Source organism: Acinonyx jubatus, chromosome B4 (assembly GCF_027475565.1).
Source record: "Acinonyx jubatus isolate Ajub_Pintada_27869175 chromosome B4, VMU_Ajub_asm_v1.0, whole genome shotgun sequence".
In the NCBI taxonomy this organism is placed as follows: domain Eukaryota; kingdom Metazoa; phylum Chordata; class Mammalia; order Carnivora; family Felidae; genus Acinonyx; species Acinonyx jubatus.
In genome coordinates, this window is record NC_069387.1 from 124,731,068 (window position 1) to 124,753,814 (window position 22,747).

The 22,747-nt window shown below is 46.2% G+C and overlaps 1 protein-coding gene across 3 annotated transcripts in view; it reads left to right on the plus strand.

Moving 5' to 3' along the window:
- The window catches only part of ABTB3 (ankyrin repeat and BTB domain containing 3), a 314,326-nt gene that overhangs the window by 278,804 nt on the left and 12,775 nt on the right, over nucleotides 1-22,747 (plus strand). For all 3 annotated transcript variants that reach the window (XM_027070914.2, XM_027070913.2, XM_027070915.2), the window contains 3 exons: nucleotides 9,222-9,327; nucleotides 14,167-14,269; nucleotides 16,582-16,663. In XM_027070914.2, the coding sequence (XP_026926715.1) occupies nucleotides 9,222-9,327; nucleotides 14,167-14,269; nucleotides 16,582-16,663 (291 nt within the window). The remainder of the gene's footprint in view (nucleotides 1-9,221; nucleotides 9,328-14,166; nucleotides 14,270-16,581; nucleotides 16,664-22,747) is intronic.

Sequence of the window (22,747 nt, forward strand, 5' to 3'; positions counted from 1 at the left end):
TTGTCTGTGCTCTAATGAAGTTGTTTGCTTTTTAACTGTTGAATTTTGAGTGATACTAATCTGTTGTCAGATAAGCGGCCTGCAAATATTTTCTCCCATTCTATAACGTATCTTTTTATCCTCTTTATAGAGTCTTTCACAGAGCAAAAGCTTTTAATTTTGAGGAAATCTAATTTATCAACTTTTCTTCTTATGGAGATTATGCTTTGGGTATCAAGTATTAGAACTTCTTGCCTAGCCTTAAATCATGAATATTTCCTCATATTTTTTTCCTAGAAATTTTAGTTTTATGTTTTCCACTGAAGTCTGTGATTCATCTTGCCTGAGGTGAAGTGTGGAACTTACATCAAGGTTTTTGGTGTGTGTGTGTGTGTGTGTGTGTGTGTGTGTGTGTGTGTTTGGTTGTTTTACCAATGGATGTTTAGTTTTCCAGCTCCATTTGTTGAAAAGGCTGTCTCTCCTTAATTGAATTACTTTTGCACATTTCAAAAGCCAGTTGGGCATATTTGTGTGGGTCTATTTCTGGGTTCTCGACTCTGTTCCATTGATCTACATGTCTGTCCCCCCACCATTACCACACAGTCTTGATTAGTATAGCTATAGTTAAATCTTGAAGTTATGTAGACTTATTCCTCCCATTTTATTCTTCTTTTAAAAATTATTTTAGCTATGTTCTTTGTCTTTCCATTTAAAAAAATTTTTTTTTCAACTAAACTCTACCCCTGATATGGGGCTCAAACTCACCACCTCAGGATCAAGAGTTGCATGCTCTAGTGACTGAACCAGCCAGGCACCCATCCATATAAATTTTAGAATAAACTTGCTTTACCAACAATAAAGAAATCTTGCTGAGATTTTGATAGGAATTGTGTCAAACTTCTATATCAGTTCAGGGAGAATTGACATCTTTACTATGTTAAATCTTTCAATTTGTGAACTGTATGTCTCTTCATGTACTTAGATCTTCTTTGGTTTCTTTCATCAATATTGTGGAGTTGGCAGCATACAAGTCCTGTTTTGTTAGAGTTACATATACATATTTCTTTTTTTAAGAAATTATAAATATTATATTAATTTTTCTGTCCATGTGTTCATTGCTACCACGAAGAAATATAATTGATTTTTGTATATTTAACTTGTATCCTGCAACCTTGCTGAACTTGTTTATGCTAGGAATTTTCTGTAGATTCAATGGAATTTTCTTAGGTAGTCATGTCATCTACAAATAAAGATAGTTGTATTTCTTCGTTTTCAGTCTGGCCCTGAAGACTTCTTTTGGGGAGAGTTTTTTTTTTTTAATTATGAATTCAGTTTCTTTAATAGTTACACAGCTATTCAAATTATCTATTTAATATTAGGTGAGTTGCTCTTTTTTTTTTTTTCAGGGAAAAAACTCATTTCATTTGTGTTAACAGGTTTATGTGAGTAGAGTTGTTTATCATAATCCCCTTATTATTCTTCTGATGTAATGATAACCCCTGTATCATTCCTGATTTTGTTAATTTGTGTCCTTTTTTCTTTGTCAGTCTTCCTAGAGGTTTGTCAATTTTATTCATCTTTCCAAAGAACCAACTCTGTGTTTCATTATTTTCTCTACTATTTTTCTGTTTTAACCTTCATTGGTTGCTTCTCCTATCTTCATTATTTGTTTGCTTTAGGTTTATTTTGCTTTTCTTTTTCCAGGTTCTTGAGTAGGAGCTTAGATTATTGATTTGAGACTTTTTCTCTTCTCTTATATATGCATTTGATAATGTACATATCCTTCTCAGCACTGCTCCGGCTGTGTACCACAAATTTTGATGTGTTATTTTCATTTTTCATTCAGTTCAGTGTTAACTTTTTATTTTTCCCTTATAACTTCTTTTTTGACTTAAGAATTATTTCAAAGTGTGTTGTTTAGTTTCCAGATGTTTGGAGGTTTTCTTGTATTTCTGCTCTTGATTTCTAGTTTGATTCCATTGTGGTCAGAGAATACTTTCTGCATTATTTTGATTATTTTAAGTTTTTGAGGTTGGTTTTATGGCCCTCGGTATGGTCTATCTTGATGTGTTCTGTGGACACCTGATAACACAGTTTTCTGCTATTGTGGAATGAAGTGTTCTATAAGTGTCCCTAAGATTCTGTTGGTTGATGGTATTGTTGAGTTCTTCCATATCCTACAAATTTTCTGCCTCCTTGTTCTATCATTTCAGATAGGGGTGTTAAGTCTCCAACTATAATTATGGATTAGTCTGTTTCTCCTTTCAATTCTATCAGTTTTTGCTTCACGGATTATGCAGCTCTGTTATTTGGTGCATATATATTTAGGTCTACAATGTCTTCCTGGTGAATTAACCCTTTTATCATTATATAATGCTCCTCTCTGCTTCTGTTCATTTTTTTGCTCTAAAGTCCACCTTATCTAATATTACGGTAGCCACTCCTGCTTTCCTTTGATTAATGTTTTTGTGATTTTTTTGGACCATTATACTTACTATCTGCCATTTTCATTACATTTGAAGTTATTTTCTTGTAAACAGCATATACTGTCATCCACTCTGCCAATCTCTTTTAATTGGTGTATTTAGACCATTCACATTTTATTGATACTTTAGGGCTTAAGTCTGCCATCTTATTTTTTTAAGTTTGTTTTTGAGAGAGAGAGTATGCACATGTGCGTGAGTGGGGGAGGGGCAGAGAGAGAGGGAAACAGAGGACCTGAAGCAAGCTCTGTGCTGTCAGCGCAGAGCCTGACGTGGGGCTCAAACTCACAAATTGTGCAATCATGACCTCAGCTGAAGTTGGACACTTAACTGACTGAGCCACCTAGGTGTTCCTGTCATCTTATTTTTTATTTTCTGTTGGGTTTCTCTGCCTTTGTTTCTCTTTTTCCTGCCTCCCTGTGGGATAGTTGAACATTTTTTTAATTCCATTTTTATTTGTCTGTAGTATTTTGATAGCTTTTCTATAGCTTCAAGTAGCTTTTCTAGTAGTTGCTTGCAGTATTACATGATATATACATAACAGCACAGTCTACATTTTACCAGTTCAAGTGAAATATAGAAATCTTACCTCCTTTTATGCCCATTTATCCTCCTCCATTTATGACATAGTTGTTCTTAAATATTTCCTCATTTAGAACATCAGACACTCTTATAATTTTTGCATCAACCATCAAACATAATTAAACTCAAAAGGAGAAAGAAAGAAAGCCTATTATCTTTATCCATACTTTTTTTACTGTTTCTGTCTTCCTGTGGTTCCAAGCTTCCTTTTTTATCCTTTCCTTTCAATTTAGAGAACTTTCTTCAGCCATTCTTTTAGGATAGGTCTCCTGATGACAAATTCTCTTAATTTTCCTTCTTCTGAGAATGTCTGGCTTCCCTTTCATTCCTAAGAGATACTTTCACTGGTTGTTATTTATTTGATATTTTCCTTTAAATCACCTTACCATATGTTAAATGTACTTAGAAAGGAAATGCTATAGTATTACCATAAACAGAAGGCCCACATCACTTGCAATGAATAGAAGTACATATCAAAATACATGGATGACCTATTTAAAAGCACTTTAGTTTATTATCTGTTTAATTTCACCTTGTACACAATTCCAGTGACAGACGTGGGACTGTGCATTGACCTCATGGGACTCTGTCTGGTGCCCTTCCCATCTCTTTACCTTTTCCCAGGTGTACTACGGCAAAGAGAGGCTCACTGCTCACAGGTCAGCCCAGCATATCCTACACAGGAAGGCCAGTCTAAAGACAAACAGCTGTTGATGATGGATTGAGGCAGAGAACTCACTGCCGGTATCCCCAGAAAGTAACTGTATTTCCACCATCTCCTGATTTTGAGATGCGGCTTTTTTCACCTTTTAGCATTTCACAATTTGAAATGGGTCTTAAAAATGAATGTTTGTTAATGCAGTGAGTTTTTTTTTCTCTTCCTAAAAGCTGTCATTAATTGTATGACATTTTAGAATCTAGAAAAAGATTGGTTTGAATTATAGGAAATTGCTGTTTGGGGGTTAAAGAATGGTCAAATCTCAGCAATTTCCTTTAATTCAAGCTAATGGCATGTTGTGATGTGCTATCCTTTTTAGCTCTCCTAGCAACCTCACCAAGCAGATATTTTTAATCCACTTCGGAAGAGGACACAGAGACCCGGAGAAGCTGAGTAACTTTCCTAAGGTCACAGAGCTAGTATGTGAGGAGCCAGTACTGGGGCCCAACCCCATCTGGCCCTGCTGTCTATGTTTTTACCACTGGGTAGAAGCCCTGCCTAACCCACCTGAAAAGGACCTTTGGGATCAATCCCAGCATTCCTTTCTGAAGAAAAGAAAATGTTCCGGTATCTTTTTAGGAGAGAAGTGAGGGTCAGAGGAAGAGAGGAAAGATGTCAGCCCTGAATCCACAGAAATCTATCTCAGGAGGCTCCTGCTAACTGTGGTATTAAGAACTTCATTCCCTTTTGGTTCTTTGTAACCACACGGTTCTGAGTCCTGAGGACCTGAGTTCACCCCATGTGCACACCCAGCATTTTCCATGAGAGACCTGAGCGGCTGGTACCCAGCAGCGTACCAGTGACAACCGCTAACCAGGTGCTATGTACCTGGGCCCAGCCAAATGCCCACCCGTCCCCAGCCCACGCCTCCTCCTTGGACTTGCTCTGGCCTCCCAGCTCAGAGCCTACATGCACAGACCAGTCAAGCCTTGTGGCACCTTTACCTAAAAGCACTTCTCTTAAATGTACAACTCAGAGGAGAATATAGGTACCTATCACAGCACAACTACCCCACCTACCCATGCCTCCAAAACAGACTGAGCCTCAAGTTTGGTTAATTCCAATCTGCCATCTTCAGGTTTGGGCCCAGAGCTAACCAAACCCAAAGAATAACCCAGTTCACTGCTCCAAACTGACCATGTAACCCAATGGGTCTCACCCCACTAGAGCTCTTAACCGATACTAATTACAGCACCCCTTCTTGCTTAGGGGAGCCCTCCTGGAGACCCAATTCATTTTGGGTGCTGGAGAACTAGAGTGAATGATACCCATAGTCCCCCCTCCCTGGAGGAAACACACAGGAAAGGGCACAAAGCAGACACCTTGACAAACACAGGTGAATTCAAGGACACAGTGGGGAGTTTCCTCTTAGGGCTCCGGTGTCTGAAAGAGAGGCAGCCAGAAAGCCTTGGGAAAGGAGGCAGCAGTTTGGACCCTGACATTCAGAGCGTCACTGACAACCCCTCCCATGGTGTCCGGTATTTAGCAGATGCCCAATAAATATTTCAAGAAAGAATTAAGTCACGAATGGCTGCATCACTTAGCAAATGGGGTAAAGTTCACATTCATGAAACCTTTAGGGGATCAACAAATAAAACCCAGAGAACTGTTGATGTCCACTTTGATCCTTGACTCCCCCTCTTTCCCCTTCTCCTGAACTTCTAATACTTCCATCATAATGATTCTGTTTCCTTATTGGGCAGATTGTTTCCAAGAAGAGACTTCAGTTTTTTAGAATGGTTTTAGATTTACAGAAAAATTGAGAAGACAGCACAGAGTTCCCCCATATAACCCCTAGCCCACATTCCCCTATTGTTAACATCTTACATTAGTATTGTACATTTGTTATAATTAAAGAGCCAACACTGGCACATTATTATTAGCTAAATTCCATATTTCATTCCTATTTCCTTAGTTTTTGTCTAATGTCTTCTTCTGCTCCAGGATCCCATCCAGGATACCACATTAGTCCTGTTGGCTGAGCCCACGTTTCAGACTTGGTTTTGGTGACCTTGACAAATTTTGAGAAATACTGCTCAGACATACTACTGTAGGATGCCCTCTAGTGGAATTCGGGGTGTTTTTCTCATGGTTAGACTGGGGTTATGGTTTGGGAAGGAGGACTACAGAGGTCAGATGCCATTCCCACCACATCAAGGGCACACACTCTCCACATGAGTGTTCACTATGGGAGGTGACCTTCATCACCTGCCTCTGGTGGCTCTTGCCAAGTTCCTCAGCTGCAGGCTTACTCGTTCCCCCTTTTCCCAACTGCTCTCCTTGGAATCAAGTCGTTATGTGCAGCCATCAGCTAGGTGGGCAATGACACTCTTCCAGATAACTTGTAAGTATTTGGGGACTGTCACTTTGGAACAGACATGGTCAGCGCTTACCTATACCTCATCAAGTGGTACAACACATACTGAAGTTACCAAGCACGAGCCAGCTGTGGGTTCCGAGAGGAGGGGTCTTGCCCTGCTGGCTTGGGTTACTTTGAATACACTTCTCGGATGATTCCTAAGTACCATTTGAGTTGATCAGTCAGTCTCCACAGAAGAACATGGGCTGCTCAGGCCTCTCTCACAGGAAGTGGATCTTCATCCCCCCACCCGAGGTGGTTAGACACTCCCTGCTGTAAGTGAGCAAGACCAGCGTCATTCATCACCCAGTCTGTGCGGCACATTTCGCAGACACAGGCCGCCTCTTTTCTGTGAGCTGCAGGTCCTCACTGAGCATGCTCAGTGCGCCTGGCAGACTGGGGTCACGAGGATGATGAAATGCAATCCACCTGAGGCAGACTCTAGATGGGATGTAGTAGTGTTCTATTGCTGCACAAGTTACCACAGTGTAGAGGCTGAAGGCAGCACTTGCTCAGTATCTCGTGGTCTCCATGGGTTGGAAGCCAGGCACAGTACTTCACTGGGCTCTCTGGGTAGGGTCTCACAAGAGCCCCAGAATTAAGATGTCAACAGGGCCGTGTTCCTTCCTGGAAGCTCCAGGGAAGACTCCACCTGCACGCTCATTCAGGTTTGGGTAGAATTGAGTTCCTTATAGTTGTAGGATGAGGCCCCATTTCCTTGCTGGCTGCCAGCTGGGGATCCCATTTTTCTCCCACTCTTGTTGCCTGCATTCCTCCTCTAGCTTGCCGCGTGGTCTCCTCCATTTCGAAGCTGGTGACAGCACATCAAGTCCTTCTCAGGCTTCAAATCCTCTTCTCCATCCCTTCTGAATTCATCTCCTGTCTCTAATTTTAGGGCTTGTGTGATTACACTGGGCCTGGCCAGATAATCCAGAATAATATACCTATGTTAAGGTCCATTTAAACCATAGTTAGTATCCCTAACTATTCCTGCCAAGCCCCTTCTGCCCCGTAATGTAACGTATTCATGGGCATGGTATCTCATGATAGTCTCAGTCCCAGGGATTTGGGGGATGCAGTCTTCCAGGGGGCCATAGCTGTGCCTACCATACAGTGTTTCTCGAACATTAGAGTACATGGGAATCATCTGCACCGTATTGCAGATTCTGATTCAATGGGCCTGGAGTGAGAGTCTGCATTTCGGACAGGCTCTCAGGTGATCCTGCTCCTGGTGGTCTAGGGAACACATTTTGAGTGGCAGGCTTTAGACCAGGGGTAGCAAATGTACAGCCCCAGCTCAGAGGTCAAACTCAAGAGAAAACATCAGTACATAAAACCTGTGGCTCGGGGTCCCTGGGTGACTCAGTCAGTTAAGCGACCGACTTCGGCGCGGGTCATGATCTTGCAGTTTGTGGGTTCGAGCCCCGGGTCGGGCTCTGTGCTGACAGCTCAGAGCCTGGAGTCTGCTTCGGATTCTGTGTCTCCCTCTCTCTCTCTCTTTCTCTCTCTGCCCCTCCTCCACTGTGCTCTCTCTGTCTCTCAAAAATAAAAATGAAACATTAAAAAAAATTTTTTTAACTGTGGCTCTCAAACCTAACAGCACACCAGAATCACCAGAAAACATGTTAAATAAAATGCAGATTGCTGGGCTCCTCCAAGTGTTTCTGAGTCAGAAGGTCTGGCATGGGACCTGAGGATCTGCATTTCCAACAAGCCCAGGCAATGCTGATGGCTGCTGGTCCAGAGACACTTGGTCTGTCTCACGGCTTCGTGTGGCGGTTCTCTGAGTTCTCATCCTTTGCCACACAACGCCATTGAGACAGCCAATCACTTTGTGAGTGTTGGGAGGGGCATTTAAGACCATTTGGTCGTAAGGTCATAAGGTGTCATCTTTGAAAGCAGAGTCCCTGTGTCCAATATCCATTGCACCTGTGGGCACCTCTGTGGCTCTCGGCCGAGGTAACCTGGTGCCTCGTGGGATCTCCTCCACTTTCATCTAACAGTCAGTTCCTTTCCACGTGTTGAGCTGTATCCTTCTGCTTCGGGAGCACAGTGAAGCACATTCAAGAATATCTCGAACCACTGACGTCATCAGTTTTCCCAAACTCCTCTTTTAAAATGAAAAGTGAGCTTTATTGTTTGCATTACAGAAGCAACACTCGTTTGTTGTAGAAAATGCAGATAAAAAGAAAAGGGAAAACATTGTAATCCCAGCCAAAGGTAGCTTATTCTGTTTTCCCTGGCATTTTCTATACATACCTGTCAATCCAAGTATATATGTGGGGTTTTCTTTCCAAAAATACATGGTACAAACTGTGTTGTAACCTACTTTTCTTAATATATTATAAATGTCTTTCTACCTCATCCTCATTTTCAGCGCCTAGATTCAACCCCCTTCACCCAATAAAAAGCATCAAGTGCTGTGATTTGTGGCTTCCCTCCCACACACCTGCAGTTGAAGGGAGACTAATGAACAGCAGTGGGTCCCAAGGGGAAAGAGGCAAAAACGTGAAGGACACGGGGCGATCAGAAACAGACTCCTTTGTCCCTGAGCAATCGGAGGCAGCTGTTACAGAACTCGTTCCCCCCCCCCCACCCTTTTTTTTTTTCTTGGAGAAAGTGATTCAGCTGAGCATTCCTGGATCCGGAAATGCTTCGGCACCAAAATCAAATTCGTAAGAAAGCTGAATCAGGAGCATTTGTGTCTGGGTAATGGAGAGCACAGTCACAGGATCAAAAGGGCTTCCTGCTGCTGTTTTCAGGGTAATTCGCTGCTTCCAGAATTCTGAGTATTGATAAAGGTGTGTTTGGGGTAAAAACTTACTTGCCATTCTCTGAGCTATGAACTTGCTCTCCAATGGATGATACATGAGTAGGGCAAGAAAGAAGGATTTATTTACGAATTAAGCTTTCACCAGTGAACCCACTAGAAACAGACAGCAGCCTCAAGGTGTGAGGTCCAGGTCGGGGGTGGGGGGTTGCTTCTGGAACCTGCAAGAAGTTTGTGGGCCCCTCTCGCCCGGGGACAGGCATTCCTGCTGACAGCTTGGAGGAGGCCGCCCAGGGCCTGGCAGCCTGACCTGTGCTTTCCTTTCCGCAGAACGAGGTCATCAGCCAGCAGCTGTCGGTCATCTTCACTCACTGCTACGGGCCCTACCCCATCCCCAAGCTCACGGAGATCAAGCGCAAGCAGACCTCGCGCCTGGGTGAGTGCCTCACCGCGCCCTGCCCCTCGCTGTTGCCTTGTGGTTGAGGACACAGAGGTAGCAAATGCCCAAAAGAACAGTACCGGAGGACGTCTAAGACGGATACAGGAGTCAGGCAGGTGGTGATCGGGGTATCCTCACATGATAACTGGAGCCTATACCTTGGAAATGTGGACAAGGAGACCCACCAGTCCCTCTAACCGAGGGATTTTCTCCCGCAGGGACGACAGCCCCAGAGCCCATGCACTTCCTGCAGGCAGGTAGATTCTGGTTCCAGAAGAGGACAGAGCTGTGCAGGTAGCTCTTTGCCCCGACCGCTCCCCCTCTAAGAAGTCCCTCTTCCTCCCTGAGGAGGAACAAGCAGGGGACAGTGCCAGGCCCGCAGTGTTCTTCTAATGGAGTCCTTCTGCAGGGACCCAGGAGAGGAAATAAGTGCCCGACCCCTCCACCCCCCCCACACACATACACACCTCACACACACAGATACACAAGTGAGGGGAACATACCCGAGCTGAAGAGACTGGACACTCTGAAATGCCATCAGAGTACCAGGAATCACTTTTTCTTCTGGTTGGACACTGCGCTGGGCTGGCCCCAGCCTAGCACTTGACATTCCCCGTCTCAGGTAACCCTCAAGCCACCCCAAGAGGCAAGCACTGCAAGTCCCCCCACATCTCAGTGGAAGAAAGGGAAGGTCTGTGCTGCCTTCAGATTCACTTTATGAGCTGCCCACCTCCTCCCAAAGCCATGATTCCCTCCTTCTACAGTCCCAGCTTCTGGAGTTTTCCAGGAGAAAACTTTCCATCAGGCAATTATTTCATTCCAAGGATCCTGGGGCTGCCGTAACCTGGCTGATCAGTCTGGAAATAAAGCAGAGAAATGCTTCGCTGCCTTGAAGCCCGAAACACCAGCCTTCTGTTGCAAGGGCCTTTCTCCTTGCTTCCTGGGGAATGATAAAATATTACAGACAAATCCTTTTATGATGAAGGTTGGGGACTTTCCTACTTCCTATTGTTTCCTGCAAAGACTGGGAAACATTTGAGAAATGGAAGCATCTGAAAATGCTATCCTTTAACAAAATCACTACGTTTGGAACAGGTGAGCTAGTTTACATTAGTGAAAAGGCTGAATTCGTGGAACTGTTTTAAAGTATTCTTGCTCCTGTCGTGAAAAAGTTGTTAATTGAAATGACACCAACTTTTTGCCGAAGTGAAAACCCGAGTAGCCACGTCAAATGTTGTCTGTTTTCCTTTCTGCCCATTCATGTTGGCAAAGTAGGACGTACCAAAACCACAAATATTTCTACCTTGTAGAAAACAGGTATTAATTAAAATGCTGTCAGAGCAACACATCACAAAGACGAAGCAAATTAACAGACTTTGGAGACTGAACGTTACATTCCCAGGCCATAGCAACATCTGACATCTCGGTGCCTTAACAGACACCCGTGTTAGAGCAAACATTTGTAAGGGCTGTTTCAATGACACAGCATAAAATCTCCTTTCCCGTAGTTATAGGCGAGGAGGGAACATTTTTTCCTTCCAGATTTGCTGAGCTTTCTTTCAGCAATCAAAAGGGCCTAGTTTTTAAGGCCAAGCATTGGAATTCCAAGGGTTATAGCATCAACAGAAGAAGAGCAGACTGGAGAAGCTCAAAGCTCACAATATGGAAGAAAAGGGGCAGAACATATTTATGAATAGATGGAACATGAACCAGGTAGGGTTGGCATCTTCAATAGAGCATTTCAAACTAGGGTAACTCCCAAGTTGTCAAATAGTGATTCTTTAAGGACCTGCTTTACAGGGAAGACATGAATGATCAGTCACAAGGGCCAGGCAGGTCATATAAGTGAGTGAAATGGCTTCCGTGTGAGACAATAGGGAGTGGTGGGGACTGTAGCAAACTGGAGAGCACGTGCCTGATTTTTTGTGATGCATTGTCCTCTTGCCTCCCAGTGAATTCTGGGAGAGGATGGTTCAAAGGGCTACAGGCAGGAGAGTTTAGCAATTTGGGAAACAGGAGTATGGCTATCTGGAGGTAGACAGAGTGGATGCTGAAAAGAGGGAGAACGTCATTCCAAACTTTTAGTCTTTAAAGCAAGCGGAGATGTGAATTTTAGTCAACTCTGAGGACTTCTGTGGCCTCTCTTCTCTCTTCGTCTGGATTGTTTAGAAGTTTGAGGGTTTTTTTTTTTCATAAAATATTTTCATGATAGTGGGATTGTAAGTGATTTTTACTGTTTTATGCTTTTATGATATGTTCTAAATTAAAACTTTTTTTAATGGGAAGAGGTGAGGTAGCTATACATACAGACAGAAGTATGAATGGAGGACCACCATCTGGGGCAGTACAGGGGCTGAGGGGCCATCCTACCTTCAGGGGCTGGAAGAGGAGAGTCGGCCTAGAAGACAAATTCTGGGTCCAGGGTCTGGGCAAAATGGAGCCGGCCAGGGGTCCAAGATAGAGTTGTCAGGGTGTGCCCAGCAGTTGGGGTCATGGCCCCCAGATATCCAGGGGGTTGATCCCCACTCTTAATGGTTAGGACAGCCTAAACCCAGCCAAAAGAAGCAGCTGGAGTTTTATTTCAGGACAACTGTTTAACCCCTGGGGAAGGGCCCATCAACAAGCAAGTCCCCAGGCTAAGAAGGAGCCTGATGTCCTTGGCAGGATCTAAGAACAAGACTGTGGAACAAGGGTCAAGGCATTCTTCACTCATTCAAAAAAATATTAATTAAACATCTACTATGATAGTCATGTTTATTGAGGAGTACTATGTGTAAGCCATGTTGCTAAGTGCTTTGCAAATATTAACTCATTTAAATGCTCACTGTAAATGATGTAGATGTATAATTGGTATTACCATTCCCATTATAAAGAAAGGGAAACAGAGGCACAGAGAGGCTAAATAACTTGCCTAAGGTCATAGAGCTGAGATTTCTGGCTTCAGAGCCCACACTCTTCCTATGCGTTACCACCTTTCTGTTCTAGACACAGAGCAAGGATGTGAAAAGAACAGACAAGGTCCTGATCTCCCAAGCAAAGTTACAGGGAGGCAAAGTAACAGTGAATACTCTGTAGCAAATGAGGCTACACCAGGGGGCTATGAGAGCACAGGTAGGGGATGCTTGGTCAGTCTGAGGAGGGTGGGGGGAGTCAGGCAAGGCTTCTTGATAGAAGGTGTCTGCACTGAATCTTGAAGCCCACATGGGCTGAACCATGTTTGGAAGGAGTTGGAAGTGTCCCAGGTGAAGCACCAGAGGTGGGAGTATGTGGCACTCGTGTAGTTCGAGCACACTGTGGGTTGACGGGGGGGGGGGGGGGGGGGGGGGGGATGTGACTAGGGAGAGGCCAGAGAAGGCAGCAGTCTAATCACAAGGAGCCTTGTTAAGAAGTTTGGACTTTATTCTGGGAGCGCTAGGGAGCTATGGAAAGGTTTACAGCAGAGGAGGGGCGTGATCAGATCTGCCTTTAGTAAGAATGACTGTGGTGAGGTGGACCATCGGGTTGGAGGCAGAGACCAACAGAGGCTCCTGCGGGTCCCCAGACAAGAGATCTTGTGGCCTAGCAAGGGCAGGGGCATTGGGGATGGAGAGAAATGGGGCAATCGAGAAACACTTAGGAGGAAGAGGGGACAGTGTTTGTGATAGACTAGATCTGGGTAAGCCCAGGAGAGGAAGGTGTCTTGTTGCCTTCGAATCCTTGGTTTGGGCAACCAGTAGATGGTGGTGCCGTTCACAGGCAAGGAAGAATCTTTCTCACGTGAGCTGAGAATGCAGTTCATCGTGTATCCTCAGACTCAGAAGCTTGGGTGCAGACGCCGCAGAGAGGTAATCTCCCATTTAGAGACTCCTAAAGGTCCCCCCTCCCCCCGCCGGGCCCTGCAGCTCAGGTCAGGGCAGGTGACGTAATAGGAAGCCCCACCAGAGGTTAGGTCCACCTTGCCCTCGTGCAGGGGTCCAGACGGACTCAGGAGCGGAGTGGGGCGGAACCCAGTAGGGGCAGGGATGTTGGTGGATATTCCCAACAAGCAAAAGCACTGAGCTGAGGACAGACTGGCACCTTCAGGAGCTCTAGGTCTCAGTGGCTAAAAAGACAGACAAATTGGGGGGTGAGGGGGGTGGAGCTAGGGATCCTAGTGCTTAATCATGCAGACCCTCCAATCCGAATTCAAAGTTCAAAGCCCACGTTCAGATCCTGGCTACTGCACCTGTCACTGGCTCAAACTTCTGCATGCTTGTTTCCTAACTGCACAACTGACGATGGTCCCTGTCTGCCGGGACCGAATGAGTTTGCATGTGCACTTGCCAGCTTCCACAGCGCCTGGCACGTCGTAAGTGCTCAGCGAGTAGTGATATACCTCCTTTGTTGTCGCTGTTGATGAGAGCAGGGGACTGGCTCACGTGCCTCTGATTCTGGGAGAGAGGAGCTTGGATTTTGAACCACCTGGAATACAGTGGTAAGGGGGCAGAGTTTCTAGACCCCTTTGCCATCAGGCAGGGAGGGCACCAAGCCCATGTAGGAGGAGCAAAGGGGAGGTGGGCATACATTTGCCTTTCCCATCAGAAAATCATCTGCATCAGGCCGTGGCTGAGTCTCCTCTGGGGAAATGCTACTTCTAATCACAAATAAGCTACAGAGATTTCCTATGAAAAAAACTGAATTTCAGTGATTTGAGTGTTCTTTTGACTGGTTCTGTCTCCTGTTTGGCCTCTGTCTCGCCAATGAGTATTTTATGACCATGGTTTCCCCTGTCGGCTCTTCTTGGCACTGTCCAGAAGAAAAATGTAAACTTCACCCTTCTCTCCACTAAAGCTACCCTTTTTCCCCTTCCTATTCTAGATCCTCATTTCCTTAACAATAAAGAAATGTCTGATGTTACCTTTCTGGTAGAAGGAAGACCATTTTACGCTCACAAAGTGCTGTTATTTACCGCCTCTCCGAGGTATGTATGGTCAGTTTTGAAAGCAGCTGTATTATGAGTGTGGCTGTTGCTGTTACTAGTCTCTGAAATTCAATTTTGGTGGGATCTTCCCTGGACTGGAAGATGATCTTTTCAAAGTCAAGAATTCGAGAGCAAAGTGCATTTTTGTACAACCATGTTCACAGCAACATTATTCACAGCAGCCAACAGGTTTCAGAAGCATCCCAGGTGCCCTCCAGGAGAGGAATGGACAAACAAAATGTGGTATATACATATATTATTTAACCTTAAAAAGGAAGGCAGAGCTGACAAATGCTACAACCTGATAAACCTTGGGGGTGGGATGCAAAGAAACAAGGCAGTCACAAAAGGACAGACACTGTATGATTCCACTTATGTGCAGAACCAAGAGTGGTGAGCTTCATAGAGACAGAAAGTAGGATGGGTTGCCTGGGGCCGGGGGCAGGGGAAGGTGGGGGAGTTGTTCCATGGATACAGAGCAAGTTCTGGAGATTGTTTTTTTAAGCACAGAGCAGCCAGTAGTATAAACAGCAGCGCCTTTGTGTGACTCAGGCAAGGGCACCGGCCCTCTGGGCAGACAGAGTGTGTACCAGGCCCAGGGCTTCAGAGCACAGCGTGAATTGGATTTTAGCTGCCCCAGCCCAGTGCCCTCACGCAGTGTACAACCTGAAATATCGTACACAGCGGCCTGGAATGGCCTGTCCTCCAAATATCCAGGAACTCTGGTGTAAGCCATCCCACACTTATAGGTCTTGAACCTGACTTTTCCTTGACTATGGAGTTGACAGTGGTATCACTCCCTCCTCTGCTACTGCTCTCTCTGCTTTCGATTGGAGTTAAGTTGGCCGTTTAGAGCCGCATTATCCAAAGCGCTGAACTGGGATCAGCAAAGCTCTGTCACAGAGGAAGGCAGGACGCTGAAATGAGCAGGCAGGCTGCTGGGAACGGAGGGGGCGGAGGGAGGATGAACAAAGTGATCAGGACACTGGGTACCCAGAAACAGAACCCACTTCTAGGACATTTGCTAATGAATATATGTGACCAACACTTCCTGGGTTCCTAAAAGCATCCTGGACTCTCCACTGCCTCTCCCCAAAATCACATGCAAACCCCCAGATGTCTGCTTTGCCACAACAAGAAGAATATGCCATGCCTTACACGGTTCTCGGTTATGATGCCGTAGAAAAGCAGGATAGATATCATACCAGTGTTGATTTCTTAGTCTTGACAACCATGGCTGTGTAGGATGTTAACATCCGGGAAAGCTGGGTGGAGGGCATCCAGGAGCTCTGTACTGTCTTTATGACTGTTCTGCGAATCTTATTATTTCAAAACTATAAGTTGAAGAAAAGAACACAGCTTATGCCTAAATGTTTTGAGTGTCAGGGTGTTCCATTGACTGGGTCTGTACCCACTAGGAGCTTACAGTTTTGTTGATCGCAGGAAAGCACATCTGAAGCCCATCAGCAGGTCATCCATGGGGAGGTCGATAGGTAGTTAGCGGTTGTTGATTAAATACCTACGATGCAGCAGATCTGGAAGGGCACAGGCTCTGGAGATGCAGCAGAGCAGAAGGGCGGAGTCCCTGCCCTCCAGGAGCAAAGGTGCACAGGAGGTGGGGAGCACCACGGGTATCAGAGGACCCCATGAAGGAAGCAGCCTTCGTGATAAGTCCTGTGGGACAGACAGATGGGCTTTTAAATGGTATTTGTTCTGTTCCAGTCACCTGTTTGAGAAATAACAGTTCAAACTACTATTTTTAACTTTAAAGTTTTAACTTCAGGGCGCCTAGCTGGCTCAGTCAGAAGAGCATACGACTCTTGATCTCAGCGTTGTGAGTTTGAGCCCCACGTTGCGTGTAGAGATTACCTACACCCAAATAAATAAACAAAGTTTATTTATGTTTGAGAGAAACAGAGCGTGAGCAGGAGAGGGGCAGAGAGAGGCAGACACAGAATCCTGAACAGTCTCCAGGCTCTGAGCTGTCAGCACAGAGCCCGACATAGGGCTCAAACCCATGAACTGTGAGATCATGACCTGAGCCGAATCAGAAGCTTAACCGACTGAGCCACCCAGGTGCCCCCTAAAAAAAATAATTTAAAAAAAAATAAAGTTGTAACTTCAGATTTGATTATGGTATCTTACTGGGGTGGCATTGCATTATGACATCTGTGGATGTACTGATGATGTATTTCAGAGTGGGGGGCGGGGAATACAAGATACTACATGTTTCTCTCATTAGATTGGTGTTTCTCACAAACTGTGGATGTGTGTGGGGGTCTTTTTATCTCCTTTCTTGTGTTCTTTTTCAGGTTCAAAGCACTCCTCTCCAGCAAGCCAACAAATGACAGCACCTGCATAGAGATCGGTTACGTGAAGTACCCCATCTTTCAGGTGAGCCCCAGTTGTGACCTAGGGCATTGTGCTGGTCATCCACCTGTGGGTTAGCCACTGCAGAGTCTTCAATTCCTTGCACACTGGGCCCCTCCTTACACCCCCTCCGGCTTACCATCCTTTTATCCCTACAGCATTAGTTGAGCACCTACTGGTTGCCTAGCCCTCTGCTGGGACCTGGGGACACAAGAATAAAGGACATTCCTCCCCTGGGGCGTCACAGGATAGAGCGGATAACTGAGTAATTAGTCACTTATAATATAATGTGGGGAGGTACCAGTAGGGGGCAGGGAGGCGATGTGCTGTGACAACTAGGACCAGGGAAGTTGGAGAAGGTCTCCTATGAGGTGTCAGCTGAAATAGTGAAAGCTTAAGAGAAGCTGGGGAACCCTAGGAAGGCTCGGGGCTTAAAAAGGGGGTTAGAAGATTCTAGGCAGAGAACAGCAAGGATGAAGTCCCAAAACCATCGTTGAGCCTAATGTGATCAGGAGCCAGTGGACTTTTAACGACTGCACTCCCTCCATGCTGTCTTCCCACAAGCCAGGGTCAGGGAGCCGACGTGGGTGACCTGGGGGTGGGATCTGTGGAATTCTGAACAGAACGTTGTTTCCTGTGGTTCAGTTCAGGAAGTAGGGCCTTGGGAGGAGTGCAGTAAGAGTGGATAAGATTCAGGCAAGTGTGCCAGGGATTCATGCTCTAAGAGGGTTGTTGAGACAACTCAGAGATAATGGCGGGGCGGGGGGGGGGGGGGGGGGTGGTGAGGGGTGGAGACAAGGCTGGCCATGACCAGGGCCATGGGTCAGGTTTCCAATCTGCACTTGGAAGGAAAGAGCTGCAGCCCAGGACTAAAATGCTGTATTCTCCTATTTAAAATTGGTGTCTATCACATGACGATGGGCAAAGAACCAACCTTTCTAAGCCTCAGTTTGCTCATCTGATGGATAGGAAAGGGGGAACTGCAGTGGGAGGCAGGGAACAGCATAAGCAAACGGACAAAAGTGGGATATCATGGGGTGTGTTTGAAGGAAAGTGATTATCAGTCTATTCAGCCGGGTCTTAAGGTATATTGGAGACTGAGAAGACACTGGGACCACTCAGTATGAGCCAAGTGGGAAGAAAGCAGGCCAGATGATGGCTTTTCCCTGGCCCCTCAGATCCTGCTGTCCAGAGGGCTGCCATGGATGTTCAGAGGAAGCCACCATGCCCTCACACTGGCCCCTAAAGCCTATTGAGGTACCTGCATCTCCACCATTAGAGATGTATTTCTTTGGTTATGTTAAAAGTTCAAATGAAAGAATCCTTCCCAAGTAACTATGGGTAAGACACTCTTCTTTGAGCCTCATTTTCTCCATTTTTAACAAGTTAATACCACCTCTATGTCATGGGTTCTTGAAGAGATTAGCAAGTAGGACAACTTGGCAAACTTTTTTTTGATGTTTATTTATTTTTGAGAGAGAGAGAGGCAGAGCATAAGCAGAGGTCGGGGACAGAGAGAGGGAGACACAGAATCTGAAGCAGGCTCCAGGCTTTGAGCTGTCAGCACAAAGCCTGCCCGACACAGGGCTTGAACTCACAAACGATGAGATCATGACCTGAGCTGAAGTCAGACGGCTAACTGACTGAGCCACCCAGGCACCCCTCAACTTGGCAATTTTTAAGTGGGTTGTTATTTTTCTAACCCATAACTGGTAAACCATCTCCCTACTAAGCACAAGACCCTGTAGGATAGGTTACTATGGACTGAGCATTGGGGAAAGGATTAAAGCAATTTCCAGGGACAAGGCCAGTCTGGGGGAGCCATCCCATTGGGGTGGGGGTGGCAGAGAGGAGCTGGATCCCCAGTGTGGGACCAGGGAGTTGGCATGCCCCCCCAGACCCAGCCTCTCACCCCAATTCCTCACCACATTTTCTACTGAGAGCAAAGTGGCCACAGCCCTTTGTAGAATGGTGGTGACTTCTGAGTTTGAAATTTTCCATGAAACTGCTGCTTTGTTTTAGGATTAGAGTTGGGAGGGCAGAGAAGAAACTTCTGTGGGGCTCCAGCTATGAATGAGGCACTAACCTCTGCTTGCACATGGTTATCTGGATACTTCTTGCCATTTTTAGAGACGAATAAACTGAGGCTCAGAAAACTTAAATGACGTGCCCCAAGTCTTAGTGCTACTTTAGTGACAGCCAGGATTGGAGCCCAGTCTTCCTGGTGCCAAAGCCTGGATGCTTGGTTCTAGAATACCCTTTCTACGGGGGAACAGTGATAATAACAGTGCCTATTTCTTTTTTTTCTTTTTTTCCCATTTGTTTTGAGAGAGGGAGAGAAAGAGTGAGAGCCGGGAAGGGACAGAGAGAAAGGGAGAGAGAGAGGATCCCAAGCAGGTTCTACACTGTCAGTCCAGACCCCAATGCAGGGCTCGAACCCACGAAGCCATGAGATCATGCCCTGAACCAAAACCAAGAGCCGGACACTTAACCAACTGAGCCACCCAGATGCCCCATAACAGTGCGCATTTCTTGAGCACCAGCTATGTGTCAGGCTCAAAGCTGGTGCTTCTCAGCCTCTGCTGGACATTGGAGTCACCTGGAGAGCTTTGAAATTCCCAGCACCCAGGCTACCAATCAGAACAGGGGCTGGGGCTCAGGTGTCAGTATTTTGGAGCATCTGCCATTGTCCCAGCATGCAGTCAAGGTGGAGACACAATGCTCTGCACTAGAGTGGATCTCAAGCTTTAACAGGCACCAGAATCTCCAGGGCAGGGGAGGAAGGGGGTTGCTCAATAAAACACAAAACTTGTTGAAATGCAGATTCCTGGACCCCATCCCCAGAGTCCTAGATTCTGTAGGCCTAGGGTGGGGTCCTAGAATTTATAGTTCTTACAAGAGCCCAGGTGGTGCTGATGCTGCTGGTCCAGGGACCCCACTGTGAGAACCACTGCCATACATCATCTCCTTCAGTCCTTCCAGCCGCCCCTCCGGGAAGCTCTTCTCCCACCTACAGCCAGGACACAGACCCAGAGGGAGGAAGGTAGTGGCCCCAGCTCCGGCTACTCATCACAGCCAAGCTGAGGTTCAGACCCGGGCCTGACTGACTTCCAGACCTGATCTCCTAGTTGCCCCCCAACTGCAGGGACTTGGGCCCTCCCACCCCCCTCCCCCCCGCCAAAAAAAAAAAAAAAATCACCCGGCCCTGAAGAAAGAATCGTAGGCCCATTCGAGTTTGAGTATGAACTAAGTGCTGGAAAATGCATGCCTCCCCAGCTCTCCTGAGTGCTCGTGAAGGGGCACTTTTGCCATAAAGCCTGGAACTAATTGGGGAGGTTCCTGTAATAAGAACCTTGTAGTAGGCATTCAATAAATGTTTGCTGTGCGGATTCATTGAACGAGAGACCTACGTGGGAAAGCGTGGCCCCAGAGGAATCCAAGGCCTGTAATTGCTTTTGCCTGGGGAAGGTTTCCTGGCCACATTAGCCTGGAGTTACTGTAATGAGTTAGGAAGATTTAGCAGGCCCTGGGGACTTCTCTGTGTGCCTGTCCCTTCCCCATAAAAGAAGAAAAGCCTCATTTGTGGCTTGAAATAGGCCAAGGAGGGCTGAATCCGACCCAGAAGGAGGCTCCCAGGGGCCTGTTCACTCCACTTCCATGCTGACAGAAGAATTTTAGTTAAATGAGACTGCTTTGAGTTTCCTCCCCACAAGACTGTTTAACATCACACACGGGCAAGAGCAGGACGCAGCTGAGGCTACACGTGGAAGTGGGGGCCTCCATGAGGCCGTGGATGCCATTTACATCCCGGCTCCATGCAGGTTGACAGCTGCCAAGGAAAACAACTCCATAAACAGACCCTTTGGCCTAATAAGGGTTCGTTTTGCCCCCTTTGCAGAAAAGGCTTGTGTTGGCAGAGTCTGACGGCAAGGGACAGCCCAATTTAAACCCCATTAGCCCCAGGATCTGCATCTGCTAAGGAGCAGCATTTTAAGTCAACAGCCCGACCTCAAATGAATGACCTAATATGATGGAGGCACACTTTGTAAATGGAGAGGCCCTGTATTCCGGGGTAGTTATTGTCATGGCTCGTATTGTTGTCATTATCGGTTTGGCCATTGTAAAGGAGAGGCGCTGGAGGGACCCGTTGATTTACATAAGGCCAGGATCCCCCATTCGCTGACATGATACGTTAGATGCCTGTGGCCCATCAGGATGAGGGAGGGGAGGGTAAACGATGCTGTGTTATCATTTCCCAAAGCTTCAGCCACCACCGTCAATGCACCGCCATCCCTGTGACGAGGCAGGTGGGCACAGAAGCCCAAAGTCAGTCCGTGGGAGACTCAAACACGAAAGAGGAGGTGAGGCGAGGGCTCGTGTTCCTGTTTAAAGTGCGCTTGCTGAGTGCAGGCACGAGAATGCAGAGAAGGACAAGACATAGACGGTCCCATCAAGCTCTCGTGGGAAGTAGCACTGCAGTTGTGGATGATGTGTGCCCAGCCAGGGGTTACAGCTAGGACATCTGAGAAGCCTCCACACATGTGACCACTGAGATCCCAAAAGAGGGGGCCCAGTTCAACAGGTGGAGAAGAAGGGAGGGGCATCCAAGCAGAGGGAGCAGCATGGGCAAAAGTGCGGGACTGAAAGAGGAGTGGTAGGTTCTGTGAGAGGCAAGTGGGTGGGAGTGATCAGAGTATAAAAGGCAGATGTTGTCCAGATTAGGGTGAGAGAAGGCTTGAGTGACAGAGGAGATCTGAAAAAGTAAATTGATTCATAGCAGCAGTATTCATAACAGCCAAGCAGTGGAACCCATCCAATGTCCCTCAGCTGATGAACGGATACACAAAACGTGATACATTGTTCAGCAATAAAGAACGTAGGAGAGAGAAGTGACAGCAAGAATGAACCTTGAAAACATTACGCTAAGTGTCATCAGCCAGACACAAAAGAGCATGTGTTGTGTGATTCCACTGATAGGAAATGTCCGGAATGCGCGAATCCATCGTGGTTGTCAGGACAGGCCCAGGAGGAAATGAGACTGGTTGGCAATGCGTACGGGGTTTCTCCTGGGCGTGTTAGAAATGTTCTAAAATTAGATAGTGGTGATGGTTGCACGCCATTGTGAATATACTAAAAACCACTGAACTGTATGCTTTAAGTTGATGCGTTTGCATTATGCAAAATAGACCTCAGTAAAGCTGTAAACATACATATTTTTTAAATGATGACTTTTAAACACTCGTGCAAAAGGTAGATTGAGATCAGTCACAAAGGGCCTCGAATGGCCTGAATAAAAACGTGGCAGTGCACAGCAGAGCACTACTGGAGAAAGATTTTTCCACCTCAGAGAACACTGAAGAACTAAGATTTATTCAGTTCTTGCCATGTGCCAGGCCCCTGCTAGGCCTGTTGCATATAATTTAACCCTCTTCAGAACCCCATGAGGTAGGTAATGTTATACCCACTTTGCAGATGATGCAACTGAGGCACAGAGAACCTAATTCAATTCAGGTCCCTCAGATCTTAAGCGGCAGGGCTGCTCAGAAGCTGAGGGAGCCCACGTGCAGGGTCCTTGCTCTTAACCACTGCCGTATGTTGGTCACAGACCACTGGAGCCTGAAGGGACTGTGGAGGACAGCCCAGCCCCAGCGCCGCATTTTACAAGTGTCCAAAGATGGGACGTAACCAGTCTACAGATGTTTCCGGCACAACTGCCGTGGGGTGAGGCAGGTATAGTCCATGTGTCATAAGGCAGAAGACAGTGGTGGAGAAGAGCATGTTCACCACCTAAAATTAAAACTTTGGGGCTGGCTGGCTCAGCCCTGGGTGGCTCAGTCGGTTAAGCATCCGACATCAGCTCAGGTCATGATCTCATGGTTCGTGGGTTCAAGCCCCACATCAGGCTCTGTGCTGACAGCTCAACCTGGAGCCTGTTTCCGATTCTGTGTCTCTCTCTCTCTCTCTCTCTCTCTCTCTCTCTCTGTTCCTCCCCCGCTCGCACTCTGTTTCTCTCTAAAATAAATAAACATTTTAAAAAAATAAATTTTTTTTAAATATTAAAAGAAAAAATTAATGGCTTCATGGGAGGTAGTGACAGCCAGTCTACAC